Here is a 17,260-nt window from a genome sequence, read left to right as displayed (position 1 = left end):
CAGCCTTTCTGTTTTTTTTGTTTATGAAAGAGGGTCTTTTTAACAAGGCTCATGCTGGCCTTGAACTTGAGATCCTCCTGCCTCAGCCTCTCAAGTAGCTGGGATTACAGGCAGGTGCCACCATGCCCAGCGTCAAGTCAGTTTCTTTTTCTTAGATAGCATTTTGCTATTCCCATGCCTTTACCAGTGAAAAATATACTAAATTTTCATCTTAGGTGAAATGACTAAGCTCTTTTGGCTCACAATGTCTTCCTCTTACTTTTCAGGAACAATACCAGTTTGTCTATAAGGCAATGCTCAGCTTGGTCAGCACTAAAGAAAATGGAAATGGTCCCATGACAGTGGACAAAAACGGTGCTGTTCTTATTGCAGATGAATCGGACCCTGCCGAGAGCATGGAGTCTCTGGTGTGACTGGAATCCTGAAAGGGCACTTAATTTGTAAACTTCTGAAGACAGAGAACTTTTTTGAGGCCTTTTTTGCCAGACTCTAGGTTATACAATAACCCAGTTACTTTTTTACACTGATAAAAGTTTTGATATTTATTTTTTGCCATTTTATGTCTTAATGGTATCCTACTGAGCATTTGCACCTCTGTTCATTTCACACAGTGAAACGCAATTTTACCTAGTTTGCACTATATGATCAGTGTTACTGCCTATAATCTAATATTAAAGCAAACCCTAATGTGACATTCCATGACAACATGCAACTTTTTAGTTCAGTACAATGAAGATCTTTGTTGTGACAGTGAATCTTGATTTTGTCATTGTTGCTAACGCAGTCATTCTACTAGCAGGCAATGCTGTACTTCTCCCGGTCCTCCCCTCCTGTTCTTCAGGCACTGTTCAATGCTGAATGCCTTCTGTATTTTAGTGGAGTGGATGAACATTGTTTTCTTTTCTAGAACTGCAGGCTATTGGGAGCTACTAAGAAGGTCTGTCAACATTATGGCCTTGAAATTGTTCCATTTTTAATGGTTAAGAGAGCCATTAAGAAATGAGAAGGCTTAAGAGTTGCCTCTTGTGAACATCTCTTATTAGTTTTAAAGTTATATTCATAGCTTACAAAAATGTGTCAAAATAAAGGATAACTCTGTATTACAGCTTTCCTAGTAGCTATGTGGACAGTGTGTGTTCTTTCCTTTTTGACTCTTGGAAATAGCTACACCCTAAAATCTGGGCTCCTCTTTTACTGTAGCGAGATGGCAATGTTCTCCACAACTCAGTTATGAGAACTTTAAGTTAATCCCTACTAATGTAATGCTTCTTGGTTTATAATACCATACCTCACAGTAGGTAGGAGAATTAGTGCAAGTATCTGATTTTTGAAACTAGTTTTCTAAAAATCCCCCCTACTCATATAGCAATGTAATAAGAACTACCTATACAGTTAACATTCTTTCCTTTTTTTGCCAAATATTTCATAATAAATCCCTTAAGTACATACATTCTTCTATGGAAGGTTAAGTTGAAAATACCGTATTAGCCAGTGTCTTGGACTATTTAAATCTCCACACCTAGATAAATCTTATTGGGAACAAGACAATTAGAATCTTGAACAAAAGGTGATGGCTACATTTTCAAGTCATTTTAAAAAGGAGACTGCTTTGAATGCTTTTGTGTGGTTTAGTCTCAAGAACACACACACTTCAGTAAAAGATGCTGATAAACCATTAGAGAGCCCAAGGAAGTTATTTGTCCACACTACATAACAGGAAAATTAGGAATGTTATTAAGAAATTTAGTCAGAAAAATAAGCTACTTGTTGAAATCTTTTCTTCTATTGCATGTTTGCTTTTGAGCATCAGCTTCTATCAAACTTGAAATCATCAGAACCGGGCCTATTAAAAACAGCTTGGCTTATTTTTAGTGCCAATAAACTTGGACAGAAAGACCACAATGACTGCTATCATATTTTTCAGGGTGGGCATTAAAACATAAATGATGTTTAGCACTGAGGTTCTACTCACCTTGAGTTGGCCTACATGGAGTTTGTCATAGTTGCTAAGAAGACAGGGTCTCGGAGCCAAGTCCAAGGGTTTCAATGCATAGGGCAGGACAACAGAGTTTTCATGAACTACCTAATTATCAGGGTTAATCTTATCTTCTCATCACACAGATTCAACCACAAAGAGTAGTCTACTTTCGAAGAACTGTATAGGCTATCTTGAGTAAAAGTGTTCCAGTGAACAAAGTTTGCTAAATCGTGTGTACTAGAAGACATAGGCACTTTCACAGCCCTCTGCTCCCACCAGAGGTGACTCTACCTGACACAAGGAACACTTGAACATAGGAACCCTACAACTCCCTGGAGGCTGAAGGGACTTAGGAGAGGAAAAGTTTCAGATCATGGCAAGAACTAGAGATTTTTAGTGGGGTATTTTTGTTGTGCAGGGCATTGATATGAGCTAATGTTTTTCAGTAGATAGTGCAGTGGCTTTGACATTCAGAAATAACATTTGAATTGGAATTCATGGTCTCAGTAATTTTTCTTAATAAACACTGGTTAGGAGGCAAATAGCAAGTATTCCCTTCTGTTCTACTTATAGAGAGCTCAGTGCATTGAAATGCATACCCCCCAACATAGTTCTGTGACTCATCAGATTAATGATAAAACAGCTAGTGAACAGGACAGAAATATGATAAAAATGGTTTAGAAGTTCTCTGTGGGGAACCTGTGTCTCTACAGCAGACATGAACCAAAGTCTGTAGACCTGAACTCACTGAACTGTGAGCAATACCTATTTGCCCATCTTGCCAAAGTGGTCCAGACCCACTACACGGAGTCCAGTTATCTTTAGTCCCTCACCCTTCACCAGAGTGTATCCTCAACTGTTAGTCATTCCTCACTGGCAAAAAAATAAACTTAGATCTTTTCTGGAGGCACAGAGTTCCAAAGACGGTGTCTGAACACATTGCTTAAGGACATAACAAAGTTTTTACCACTTGTCTCAAGGGGAAAGGAAATAGTTCTTGGAAGTCAGTGTGTGCTATTTTAAGAAAGTAAACTGTGTATTTGATTTCAGCACCAGGTAAACAGAATGCACACATCGTACAAAACTGAATGACTATAATCAGACCAGGTAGCTGTTCTGGACACCAAGACATCTCATTGCCACCAGGAGACCATTCTTGTACCTGATAGCCACAATACCAATCTTTTACACTTAAAAAAAAAAAAAAAAAGTTAATGTCTGAATTTCAAAACAATTTAAGAGTAGCTCACTGGTTTTCCTAATTTTTTATGGCTTGGAGTCCATTTCAAATAAGAGTCCAGCAAGGGCAGAGAAGAGTTATGATGTTCAAGGTCTGGCTGCTTGAGTGTTTAGCCCAGAGTGACACTGAAATCCATAAATAACTTTAATTATTATTTTTTAATGACAGCACAACTGCCTTGTTACCACTTTTTCCTTAAATGCATATATACTATATTTAAAATTAAAATAGATACCAATTTACCAAAGATACATATTACTAATTCTAAGCAAAAAAAAGGGGGGGGACCCAATCTCATCCTAATTTAAGAGAAAATAATCAAAATGTAGTTTTCTTAAGGATTTAGCAGTTATACTGGAAAATGCATTTTCAACTCCTATGTTCCAAAATTTCTGTTCATGTGGTGCCAGTGAATTTTTATATGAAGGGGAAAAAAATGCCTGCTTTTTTTTTCCCCCAGCAGCTGTAATTTCACTTTACCCTTTGCACTTTCTCCCTTAGTTGCCATTTAACATACAATATTGGCTTTCCTTATCTCTAGAAAGAAGGCATGCTAAAAATAGGAAGGAATTGTAATAATGGTATTTGGCCTCTACTTTTTGTCTTAGCTGTTAAACTGTTTTTAGTATTTTTGTTAAAAATTTGCAAAGGGAAGCATTTTCTACAGAGGATAATTAATTTCAAGAAAAATATCTTGAGTTTTAAGAAATAAACATCTCCAAAAAAGGAGACAGTCAATTTTATAAAATGTCGCAACTCTCCAACATTTGGGGTAGTGACTCCTTTTTTTGTTAGCACATTTGAAACTAGCAAGCAGCCATTGTTTCTAAAGAATCCACCCTTCACGTCAAATCGTGTTTCTTTCACTTCATTTTGAAATAGCTAAAACCATTAAAACTGTAAATATTTTGTTGCTTGGATAAGCATCTTCTGGAAACTTTGTATCTATGGTATATAATCATAGAATTTTATATTTTCATATAAAGCTAATTTTTTTCTAGTTTCAACTCCGTTGTTGTTTTTCTTTCTTTTTCTTTCTGTGGTGGATATGTGAATTCAACTTTCTGTGTATTGAAGTAGCAAGAACCATCTCTGCATTCCAAAAGAATCCAACGTGTTATTTCTTTGAGGCAGTGATTGTGAAAGTTGGGCTTTCTTTTTAATTCCATTGAACATTTGTGCAATAGGAATTAGACATAATTAGTCACTGAATACATTCGTTGCATTGACCCATTTGGAAAAGTGATTTTTTTTTTTAATTTGTTCTGGGGGGAGGGGTTTTGTAACCTGAAATTTTTCCCTTTTTTCTTCTGTTTAAAACTATATCAAATCATTCTATTATAGTGTTATTTAATATGTAAATTGTATTGCTATACATAAAATAAAGTATGGTTTTTGATGTATTCATTAGTGCTGAGCATTTCTGTGAAAATGTCTACACTCAATAAAATCAGCTTTCTAGATTTCCTTAACAGCACATTAATACCCAGTAACCCTCTGTCTTATTTTTCATGGCAATGAAGTGAACATTAGTAGTCATTGTTACACAGGCAGCAAACCAAAAGGAAGTGGCTTTGCCGAGTTGATTTATCCATTTTCTTCCTCCTTTAAAAAGTAAATAAATGTGCTGGACATGGTAGTGCATGCCTGTAATTCAGTGACCTGGGAGGCTGGGATGGCAGGATCACAAATTCAAGCCCAGCCTGGGCAACTTAGCAAGACCCTGTCTCAAAATAAAAAGGGCTGGGGATGTGGCTCAGTGGTAGAATACCCCTGGGATCAATCCAAGGAAGTAAGGAGGAAAGGAGGGAGGGAAGAAGGGAACTGACAAAGATTTACCTGCATATTAATCAAACTTCATCTGTTTCATGGATCTCCTACTGAGAGCAGAATTACTACTCTCTCCAGCGTATCAACTACATCTGCCACAATTTCTCCCTCTGAACACTTACTATCTAGGATAAGGGATATGTCCTGGCAAGACTTTTGGAGGATCTATGAAATATATGTAGGATAAATATAATTGCTTCTACTTCTAGGGAATTCTGACATTTCCAAACAGGGATACACAAGTCCTATGGGCTACCATTCTGTCTTCTAGTGATTCCACATCCAGTGCTCAACTCTTTCTAATAAGGACCTACTTTTTCTTTCCATATAAGAGCTGGTATTTAATTCTCCCCAAGTTACTGAGAATTTAAAAAACAGTATATTAATCCCATCCAGGAATATATGGAAGAACAATTCCCCAAAACAGAAAGCATCTCTCAGGTGACACGACCCTAGTCTCCCTCACACTATACCCATAGGGACTCTCAGAGCATGTGTATACCAACGGTCACAAATTAGTCTGTAGATCCTGGTTGTTCTATGAATCACACTTGATTTTGCCTTGTGGTTTTCTTTTAAATTCATATTAGTTGCTAACATTTTAAAAATGAAAATCTTTACATTCAAATTCCAAGCTCCTTTCAAACAGTTCTCCCTTTGTGGTTGGGTAGGGACTCTCCAGATCACATCTCTCCCTGTCACCTTATGTCTGGCCATCATCCATCACAAAATCTGATTGTAATTTGCCAATAGCCAACTCGTGGTTCCCATCATCTAAGTTCTTTTATTTGATATTCCCAACATAGGTAGGTGAAAATATGAAAAAAGAAGTACATCACACTTTGTACCAGCATGAGCAAACAACTAAAACTAATAACTATAGACACTCCTATTATTCACGGTGATCACCAGTGACTGCTCATAGGATCCAGGGAAAATAAAGGGATCATCTTCCATCTCTGGCCAGTAAACTGACCACCAAGGGCAGCAGAAGTGTTTATATTGGTTTTGCATCGTTAAAGTCCCAATAGTCAGAACAAAGCAAAGGGTTTCCTACGTTCCTAACTCACTGAGTCCACTCAAAATGATGTCATTTAACAGCAGTTACAACTGTTCAAAATTAAATCCCTTTTCTAATTACATTGTTTTTACTATACTGCATATAACCCTAGATGAGGAAGTTCCACTTCCACTACTAAGAACAGGCAAAGAAATAAGAGTGCAAAAGCACTGCCCCAAAACTCCAGTTTTTAAACAGCTAGTTGTGGAACTTAGGAAACGTCCTAGGATTTAGGAATAAGTCAGTAATAATCATGCCTGGATTCAGAGACTGGCTTCATATTTTCACCTACCTATGTTGGGAATATCAAATAAAAGAACTTAGAAGATGGGAACCACTAGTTGGCTATTGGCAAATTAAAATCAGATTTTGTGATTATGAAGTGAAATTTGGCAAGGAAGATCACAAGAGCTGCAGTTCATCTGACTCTAACAATTATCTTGCTCAAAAATTGTAAAAGAAGAAATTAACATAACTTATGCGTTGTAATTTGAAATCATTTGACTTGTTGCTGCTACAGGCCTGTACACTAACTATTTTCCCTTCCCCACATCCTACATCATCTGCAAGGTGTAAAGCCAGGTTCTGTGGTAATATCCAATAGACCTTGCAAAGCTTTATAACATTCTAAAACAGACATCTTTAACATTATGTTAGAATCCATTCCACGAACATCCCATAAGTCATTCCATAACTATACTACTCAATTTACATTCTTGTTTGCGGATATCTTTCAAGTCAGACAAGGCAAAAATAATTTAGTCTAAAAATGAATTTTCAATTTATTCAGAAATATTAATTTGGCTCTAGGTTTTTAGAGTAAAAAAAAAAAAAAGAAGTACATCACACTTTGTACCAGCATGAGCAAACGAGTAAAACTAGTAACTACAGACATTCCTATTATACACTGCGATCACAAAATTCTATTCATTCTATATTAAACTAGGTATTTGAACTTAGAAAGCACCTGTCCATAGGGGGAAATGGCTCAAGAGTAAGGACCATGGGATCAAAACAGCCAAGGTTCCAGTTAATTCTGCCACTTACTGACTGACAGTAACTTGGTCATGTTACTTCACCTACATGCCATTTTCCTCTTCTGTGAAATATAGAAACTCAAACTGTTAAGTAAAGGATACATGCAAAGACCCTGAGACAGCAAGTATTCAATATTAGTCATTAGTATCTTATAATCCTGTTTTATTTAATTGCTTAGCAGACCCATCGTCAATCATGAAACAAAAAGTCAACTAGTGGCTTACCCATTTAAATAGTAATATTGTCCTTGGCACACACCTGTAATCCAGAACTCAGAAGCCTGAGGCAAGAGGATTGCAAGTTCAAGATCAGCCTCAGCAACTTAGCAAGACCCTGTCTAAAAGTGAAAAATTAAAAAGAACTGGTTCTTTATTATTATTTATAGTTTACTGGAAAGCACCCCTGGGTTTAATCCTCAGTACCATAAGTAAATAAGAAATAAGTCTAACACTAAGAAATTTCCACAGTGAGGAGGCTCACCAAATGACATCATATCCAAGGGAGGTAGATGGAGATAAATGTGGACAGTGGAAATAACTCCTATATCCTATTATTCAGAAACAAAAGTGAGGGCAGAAACAGGAAATGGACAAAAATGCATGATACTTTAAAGCCCATTTCTCTTATTAAAGTTTCGATTTTGGTACATTCCAAGGTTTATTGTCGTCGTTTTTTGTTTTTGTCTGTCTATAGTACTGCGGATTGAACCCAGGGAGTGCTCTACCACTGTGCTACATCCCCAGCCCTCTTCTTTTTTGAGACAGGATCTCACTAAGTTGCCTAGGCTGACTTCAAACTTGGAATCTTTCTGACTCACCCTCCAGAGCAGCTGAGATTATAGGTTCGCCACTGTGCCTGGCTCCAAGAAGGAAAAGCTCCCTAATTTCAGAAAAGAGAAATAGGAGGCTACGTGATTCTTGCGAATGTTAAGCCCCAACTGCAGAATGTTGCACAGTAATATGAAAAAGGTGTATGCTGTTTCTATCACTAGCAGCAGAGCTCTTTCTGTACCCCCAGGATCCTATAAACCAATATAAACAGTGAGATTGTCTATATGCTCAGTTGATTTGTTTTAATCTTCCACATCTCTCAGTACTTTCTACAGATCACTCTCATTATCATAACCTTCATCATCCCTCATCCTGGACGCATGGCCTGGTAAGCCACTCACTATTATATTATGATGAACTAGCTGTAAATGAGGGCCAACTCCTGTTTTAGGAACATTTTTTTTTTAATTTTTTATTGTTGGTTGTTCAAAACATTACAAATTTCTTGACATATCATATTCCACACTTTGATTCAAGTGGGTTATGAACTCCCACCTTCACCCCATACACAGATTGCAGAATCACATCAGTTACACATCCATTGATTTACATATTGCCATACTAGTGTCTGTTGTGCTCCGCTGCCTTTCCCATCCTCCACCATCCCCCCTCCCCACCTCTCCCCTCCCCTCCTCTCTACCCCCTCCACTGTATAACCCTGAGGGTCTCCTTCCATTTCCATGCAATTTCCCTTCTCTCTCCCTTTCCCTCCCACCTCTCATCCCTGTTAAATGTTAATCTTCTTCTCCTGCTCTTCGTCCCTACTCTGTTCTTAGTTACTCTCCTTATATCAAAGAAGACATTTGGCATTTGTTTTTTAGGGACTGGCTAGCTTCACTTAGCATAATCTGCTCTAATGCCATCCATTTCCCTGCAAATTCTATGATTTTGTCATTTTTTAATGCAGAGTAATACTCCATTGTGTATAAATGCCACATTTTTTTTATCCATTCGTCTATTGAAGGGCATCTAGGTTGGTTCCACAGTCTTGCTATTGTGAATTGTGCTGCTATGAACATCGATGTAGCAGTGTCCCTGTAGCATGCTCTTTTTAGGTCTTTAGGGAATAGACCGAGAAGGGGAATAGCTGGGTCAAATGGTGGCTCCATTCCCAGCTTTCCAAGAAATCTCCATACTGCTTTCCAAATTGGCTGCACCAATTTGCAGTCCCACCAGCAATGTACAAGTGTACCCTTTTCCCCACATCCTCGCCAGCACTTGTTGTTGTTTGACTTCCTAATGGCTGCCAATCTTACTGGAGTGAGATGGTATCTTAGGGTGGTTTTGATTTGCATTTCTCTGACAGCTAGAGATGGTGAGCATTTTTTCATGTACTTGTTGATTGTATGTCCTCCTCTGAGAAGTGTCTGTTCAGGTCCTTGGCCCATTTGTTGATTGGGTTGTTTGTTCTCTTATTGTCTAATTTTTTGAGTTCTTTGTATACTCTGGATATTAGGGCTCTATCTGAAGTGTGAGGAGTAAAGATTTGTTCCCAGGGTGTAGGGTCCCTATTTACCTCTCTTATTGTTTCTTTTGATGAGAAAAAACTTTTTAGTTTGAGTAAGTCCCATTTGTTGATTCTAGTTATTAACTTTTGTGCTATGGGTGTCCTATTGAGGAATTTGGAGCCCGACCCCACCAAATGTAGATCGTAGCCAACTTTTTCTTCTATCAGACGGCGCGTCTCTGATTTGATATCAAGCTCCTCGATCCATTTTGAATTCACTTTTGTGCATGGCGAGAGAAAGGGATTCAGTTTCATTTTGTTGCATATGGATTTCCAGTTTTCCCAGCACCATTTGTTGAAGATGCTATCCTTCCTCCATTGCATGCTTTTAGCCCCTTTATCAAATATAAGATAGTTGTAGTTTTGTGGATTGGTTTCTGTGTCCTCTATTCTGTACCATTGGTCCGCCTGTTTTGGTACCAGTACCATGCTGTTTTTGTTACTATTGCTCTGTAGTATAGTTTGAAGTCTGGTATCGCTATACCGCCTGATTCACACTTCCTGCTTAGCATTGTTTTTGCTATTCTGGGTCTTTTATTTTTCCGTATGAATTTCATGATTGCTTTCTCTATTTCTACAAGAAATGCCGTTGGGATTTTGATTGGCATTGCATTAAACCTATAGAGAACTTTTGGTAATATCGCCATTTTGATGATGTTGGTTCTGCCTATCCATGAACAGGGTATATTTTTCCATCTTCTAAGATCTTCTTCTGTTTCTCTCTTTAGGGTTCTGTAGTTTTCACTGTATAAGTCTTTCACCTCTTTTGTTAGGTTGATTCCCAAGTATTTTATTTTTTTTTTGAAGATATTGTGAATGGAGTGGTTGTCCTCATTTCCATTTCAGAGGATTTGTCGCTGATATACAGGAATGCCTTTGATTTATGCGTGTTGATTTTATATCCTGCCACTTTGCTGAATTCATTTATTAGCTCTAATAGTTTCTTTGTAGAGCCTTTTGGGTCTGCTAGGTATAGAATCATATCATCTGCAAATAGTGATAATTTAAGTTCTTCTTTTCCTATTTTTATGCCTTTAATTTCTTTCGTCTGTCTAATTGCTCTGGCCAGTGTTTCGAGAACTATGTTGAACAGAAGTGGAGAGAGAGGGCATCCCTGTCTTGTAGGAACATATTTTTAAAGCCAATAAAGTCTATCTTTTTAGAGTACCTCACCAGACAAATAAGATCATCTGTTCCTATGCCAAAATTTTAATGACTCAAAGAAGAATAATGAGATATAACCAAAGTTGTGATTATTTTTCTTATAATTCCTGGTGTTTTAACAATAAATATCAAAATATATCCCAAGACTTAACATTTTCATGACTCTTGAATCCTGACAATGTTTTAGAGTGACTGTTTAAAAGCTAACACAGGATGGGGTGTTGTAATAGGATAATAGGGTATGAACATCATTTTTTCATGGAAAGACCACGATCACATGAACTTAAACAGAAAATGATCAATGATATTTATCAATATACCTTTTGTTGGACAAAATTCTCATATTGCCTAAGAATATTTGAACTGAACTTTGCAACAGGACTTCCCAGTAGACTACCCAAGGTTCTTCATTTTTTAAGCTTTTCCTGGGCCAACTCAAAAACCCTCTCCTAGACAGCATTTCCTACTTTTCCTCTTTTGTTTTTCTCACTTCTTAAATGCCTTATGTGGGTGCGTGCATGTGTGCACCCAGGCTGTATAGTTCCAAACCCATCCTTTGGTTTTACAAAATTATCCCAGGCTTTTTTTAAAACTATAAAGGAGTTCCTGCCTATTCTCAGAAGTATGTGGGCCTAAATATTCCCTCAAATTCTGAAAAGGACTAAGGAAAAGCAGCTGACCCCACCCCCATCTCCCTCAAGAGCTCCCTTTTTACCCACTGTTCTGAAAATGCTCTGGGTTAGACTCACAGGAAACCATGTCTCTAAAGACCATGTCACTGGACCGGGTAGACTACAGATTCAGCTGGCAATTGCTCTAGTCTCTTATTAAACATCCCTTACCATATTCTTCTGCTTATAAAACATGAACCCAAATGGATGGTATGGTACTATATACTGCAAAAATACTCCAAAGAAAAATATGGACAGTTTCTATAATATATTATGGCAGCACCACTGACAACTGGGTAAGAAGTTTACCTAAGGAAGTTTCAATAAAAAACTTAGTTGGCTTTTGCCTGAAGATAGCCCTAAGATCTCATCAACCTCCCTGCATCTATAATCCACATCTGCCTCCCCTTGTCATAGTGGAAGAAGGATCCCTGTGACTTCGGAAGCTCTTCCATCTTCCACCACTCATAGGTGGCCCATTCTTTCATGTCTTCTCAAGAATGTCATTTTGTTTAATGTCCTTTTCTCTTACTTGAGCCTTCCCTCACTTGAATCAGATATATCCTTCTCTACAAATATACTCTGATTATTACTAACTTACAATACTTTCTCTTGATGCCGAGAATCCTCTGACTAATCTTATTCTAACTATTCCCCCTGATGGTAAAACTTCTTAGAAAGGGCTGGGGGTGTCTCTCCATGGCAAAGCACATGCTGAGCATGCACAAGGCCTAGGTTCAATCTTCAGCGCAGCAGCAAAAATAATGACAAAACACAGCTTCTTGTAAAAGTTATCTACAGTCACAAGATCCATTCCTTTCTTTCACTGTCTCAATCTTTTCACATCATCCCACATTCTTCTTGATTCTTAACTCCACTAGTTTTGTCAGCAAAACAGCACTTTCTTTTATTTTTTTCCCCAGTATTGAGATGAACCCAAGGCCTTACTCATGCTAGGCAAGTACTCTACCACTGAGCTATATCCCCAATCCTTTTTATTTTATTCTGAGATAGCATCTTGTGAATTTGCCCAGGCTGGCCTTGAACTTGCAATATTCCTGCCTCTGCCTCCCAAGTAGCTGCACCTGCAGTCATGCATCACTGCTCAGCATACCACCTTCCTCTCCAAACATTCAACAAACATTTACCAACTATTATGGTAAGAGCTGGTACAGGAGGCATTCCAGGTGCTAGGGATAAATTAGTCCACAAAGTAAATCCTTGACTTCATGGAACTTAGAGCTATTAGGTAGATAACAAACACAAAGTAAATATTTATCAGGATGACAGTTAGTCATGAGGGTTGATAAAGTGATCAGACCTGTCTACAAAGATAAATGAAGTTTGGTAGTTGATTTCTGTGCTTTTCTTGGAATGTTTCTTTAGCTCATTGGTAAGGAACATTCTGAGAATCATCCGGGGTCTAACAAGTCCAGTTCCCTTAATTAAGTATTTCTGCTGAGAAAAAATTGCCCAGGCTTTGAAGAGATTTCTCTGTACCTCAGCATCTACTATTTCTCAAGTCTTCATTCATCTCATGTCTTTAACATGTGAGCACTGGCATGCCTCACATTCCCATTAAAGTAGTCTGCCCCTACTTATTTTTTAAAGCTTCACTTTCCCAGAATTCCTTTTTTTTTTAAGTTGCCAATGGACCTTTTTTTTTTTTTTTTAATGAAATCCCTAATTTTTTAGTTGTAGTGGACTCAACACCTTTGTTTATGTACTTTTTTTTTTTTAATGTGGTGCTGAGGATTGAACCCAGTGCCTCACACCTTCCAGGCAAGCACTCTGCCAGTGAGCCACTACCCCAGCCCCAAAGTAACCCCTTTTTATTTTTGTATATTGATAGTCTCCCTATGAGATGGATTTCATTCCATCCAATCTCATGGAATTACATACAGGATATATGTCAATAGCTCACAAAGTCTACATCTAGCCCTAGTCTATACCATGAATTTCAGATTCACATCCAAATGAATATTTTTTTAATTTCAATTTCAAGTCATAGTTTTTAGTAAGCATCCTAAACTTAACATGACAAAAGTACAACTCAAATTTTTCTCCTAACCTTTTCCTTCTCCAGTCTCCTGACACCTAAAAAAATAGCATCTATTCAAGTGATCAAATTAAAAACTTAGTAATCATCCTTATTTCTCTTAATTTTCTGCAATTTTTAAATTTTTATTTTTATTTAAGAGATGTACATCTCACTATTTTGCCCAGGCTAGACTTGAACCCATGGGCTCAAGTGATCCTCCCACCTCAGCTTCCCTAGTAGCTTGGAATACAGGCATCCAACACTGCATCTGGCTCCTGCCACATGAGAAAAAACAACGTGTAAATGTAGGCAAAATAGTTGAACCGTTCATCAAAGATAAAAAGAGTAACAGATAAGAACATTAAAAAACTCAAAAACCTTTGTCAGGTAAATGCAAAAATAATACCACAATGTCAACTTATTAGAATCAGTGAACTTGAAGGCAGGTTAATATATATAATCCAAAATGAAATTTAAATAGGAAAAGAATAACCAGAAAAGCAGTATAGAGAATCCAAGTGCTGTGGAACATCTAGTGACATAGAGACATATAATTGGGATCCCAGAAGGAGAGGGGGGAAAAAATCAAGAAGCAGAATATCTGTGGACATAATATCTACATTTTCCAAAATTAGTGGCACCAAACCACAGATCAAAGGAGGTTAGAAAACACAAATCAGGGAGCCCAAAGATATCAATGGCTTCCAGCAGGATTGCAGTGAGGGCTGCCACCACTGGCTGAGTAAATGAAGCCCCCCCAAATTCTGGACAACATAGGAAACTGGCTCCAGGACATCTAATGCTTTGCCATGACAGGAATGATTTCCAGAGGAACTTGATCCTCAATTTGGGACTTTGCTGTGGGAACGTAGCTGGCCAGGAATTTTAGTGACATGGACCTAATGGCACCTCAGCCAGGGGTGTAGCCAAGTAGATTAATGGGACTCCTGTGCTGTACTCAAATCTTCCAAAAACAGAGCCTACAATCTGACCACCATGAGGTATGCCCCAGCAGTAGCTGATATGGACTGTCACTGCCAATGGCAGCACAAGATACGCCCCCTTCCCTTTCCCCACCTCAGCTCCAGTCTCTGGTCAGAGGCCTGGTTCAGCTCAAGTGCTGCCTCTGTTCTGTAAAGTTCTGCACACAGTTCTTAAGATTCTTAAGATTCACAAAGAAAAAAATGCAAGAAAGAAAACACAAAGCAAGCTAGGCCTAGCAGACTCACACTGCTGAAAATCAAACACAAAGAAAAAGTCTTGAGGACCACTGTAGGGATTCATAAAAACATCACCTAGGGGCTGGGGATGTGGCTCAAGTGGTAGCATGCCCACCTGTCATGCGCGAGGCACTGGGTTCGATCCTCAACACAACATAAAAATAAAATAAAGATATTGTGTCCACCTAAAACTAAAAAATAAATATTTTTTTTAAAAATCACCTAAAAGTAAAGAAGAACTACATCAGATTTAGTATCATGACCAAATAAACCAGAGAAAAACAGAGTAACATATTTAAAGTGTTGAAAGAAAACTTGTCAACCCAGAATTCTACATCTAGTAAATAGGAAGTCACTCTTTGAAAATGATATAAATCATGTGACTGGGCAAAAAATATTTTCTACTATAAGCCATACCCTTACAGACTGCTTCTATTTTCCAAATGAAAGTCAACATTTGGTATGTATGGTTCCCAGGTGATGTGATACTCTACATGAACAATTTAATCACAGCTTTGTTAGAAGTTATTAATGTATTTGTTGATGGAAAAACTTAGGTCAGTAAATCCCTATGTAAAATTATCAAGTAAAAACTGAGTTGGAGCCATGTGCAATGGCACACGCCTATAATCCTAGCAACTCAGGAGGATGAGGTAAAAGGATCACAAGTTCAATGCCAGCCTCAGTAACTTAGCAAGCCCCTGTCTCAAAAAATAAAAATGGGTGGAATGTAGCTCAGTGGTTAAGCACCCTCAGGTTCAATTCCCAATACAAAAAAAAACTGAGTTATAATTGGGAAAAGGAAAAGCTACCAAATTATTAAATTACATCATACATATGCTTTTAAAATAAGATCTCATCGCTTTGTTAATGAAATCCACTGGGACTATTCTGAGATTCACATCCACATTAAAGAGGTAGAAAAACAAATTTAAAAGGCAAGATTAAATCTACTATTAAGGAATAACCAGTGTATCTTTAAAACAACAGTTTGGTTGAAAGTCTGAAGAAATGAGTTGCCTCGCTTGGGCTACTTGCAAACCATACCAGACACAGGCAAAAGGGATACAAGCCAATGTCTTCATGGAGATATCTGACAATCATTTAGCTAACCCAAGTACAAAGTTCTCTTAATTTCCCTTAAACCGGGCTGGGGATGTGGCTCAAGCGGTAGCGCGCTCACCTGGCATGCGTGCGGCCCGGGTTCGATCCTCAGCACCACATACAAACAAAGATGTTGTGTCCGCCGAGAACTAAAATAAATAAATAAATAAATATTTAAAAAAAAAAAAATTTCCCTTAAACCAATTCACTTCATCTCATTAATCCTTCTTAGAACATTGATCAGTTCTGTCTGAAAATGTCAATTCTTGTCTTTAAAAATATCATCATCCCCCCCTTTACTACTTCTATTTATCCCATCTTCTATCTCCTCTCCTCTTCAGCTCACACATTGGCTCCAGATAGGTTCACTCTAACCACACACTGACCCAAATGCTCACTGCTTCACTCCTACAAGCCCTCCCGTCCCTCCTCTTCCTTAGAATGCCCTCCCCTTTGCTCTCATGCAACATGCAGGTGATAACTTTCTCTTGGAAACAGTTTCTGACTAGTTAACATGAAAACTTTTTTTAACAGTAAGATGAACCCCTTGGTTCTTAAACTCTTGCTACTATGGCAACTTATTCCAGATCTGTTCCTCAACTAGTTAAGCAGAGGCTGTCCTGGTAAACTAATGGTGAAAAATGAAGACCTGAGCTATGTCTTACCTTGCAAGAGAAACAGGCACTAAGACATCAAGTGACCAATGCACACATGAAAAGCCTTGGGCAGAATGGTTTTCCTTTAACAAGAGAAGTTGACAGGGACATAATCCCTTGTATAGGAGTATGTGAAATGAAGGCTTTCAGTAACTGACAACTCTATAAAGAGAATGTATGATGACTAAATAGTGTTCATTTTCCTAAATGATGTTTTAAACACTTGTGTCAGTGTTTCCAAAATGGAAGTATTGTTCAAGAATGCTGTTGGGCTAAAAGAATCCAAACCCTAGCTTCTATGAATAAACTGAGGTCAGCCCATCCTTAATTGTTAAACCAGTCTTCCAACTAAGAAATACAACACCAGAAAGGTTAACTATCACGATCCCTTTAACATTTATTGAACATGTTTTATATGCCTAACTCTATATATTCTAAGTCCTGTAAGAGTTAGAAACGATGAAAATACATGGTCTCCATGCATAAAAACACAAGCACATGAAAACAGATACAGACCTGAAAACTCAATAACAATACATGGTGTTTTATCATGGGTCCCAAGTCAACAGATATTAATAGAAATAAATGCTACAGGCATTCAGACAAAAAGCTCCAAGAAGGCCATGATACTTCAGCTGGGCATTAAAAGATAGATAAATCTTTGGTAACAAAATAATAATAAAGGACACTCCGTCTTTGTGAAAGTTAGAAAAAGCCTTGCAAAAACAAAATTTTTGTTTAAAAAAAAAAATGAGATGAACTTGGAAAAATAAGTGAAGTGTATACCATGGAAGAACTTGACTATCAACCTAAAGAGTTTAGACTTAGTCTGAAAGTGACAGTCACTGAAGACTGTCCCACCACTGAACTAACGTGTGGTTAGTGTGATGTAGGTACATCACCACAGTGACTCTTCAATAA

General features: G+C 37.8%; 1 protein-coding gene, 1 long non-coding RNA gene and 1 pseudogene across 5 annotated transcripts in view; 2 read left to right on the top strand and 1 right to left on the bottom strand.

The window, feature by feature from the left end:
* The window catches only part of Ptprg (protein tyrosine phosphatase receptor type G), a 712,009-nt gene extending 707,388 nt beyond the window's left edge, over positions 1–4,621 (top strand). For all 3 annotated transcript variants that reach the window (XM_046452932.2, XM_046452933.2, XM_046452931.2), the window contains one exon: positions 267–4,621. In XM_046452932.2, coding sequence (XP_046308888.1) covers positions 267–413 — 147 coding nt within the window. In that variant the 3' untranslated portion in view covers positions 414–4,621. The remainder of the gene's footprint in view (positions 1–266) is intronic.
* The window catches only part of LOC124098195 (uncharacterized), a 63,126-nt gene that overhangs the window by 34,184 nt on the left and 11,682 nt on the right, over positions 1–17,260 (bottom strand). The gene's annotated exons all lie outside the window — the stretch shown is intronic.
* On the top strand, positions 13,958–14,345 carry LOC124098114 (mitochondrial import receptor subunit TOM6 homolog; annotated as a pseudogene).

This window comes from Marmota monax, unplaced genomic scaffold, assembly GCF_021218885.2.
Source record: "Marmota monax isolate L192 unplaced genomic scaffold, Marmota_monax_Labrador192_F-V1.1 WCK01_AAM20220418_F8-fsc00042, whole genome shotgun sequence".
In the NCBI taxonomy this organism is placed as follows: Eukaryota; Metazoa; Chordata; class Mammalia; order Rodentia; family Sciuridae; genus Marmota; species Marmota monax.
This window is presented reverse-complemented; position numbering and strand designations above follow the sequence as displayed.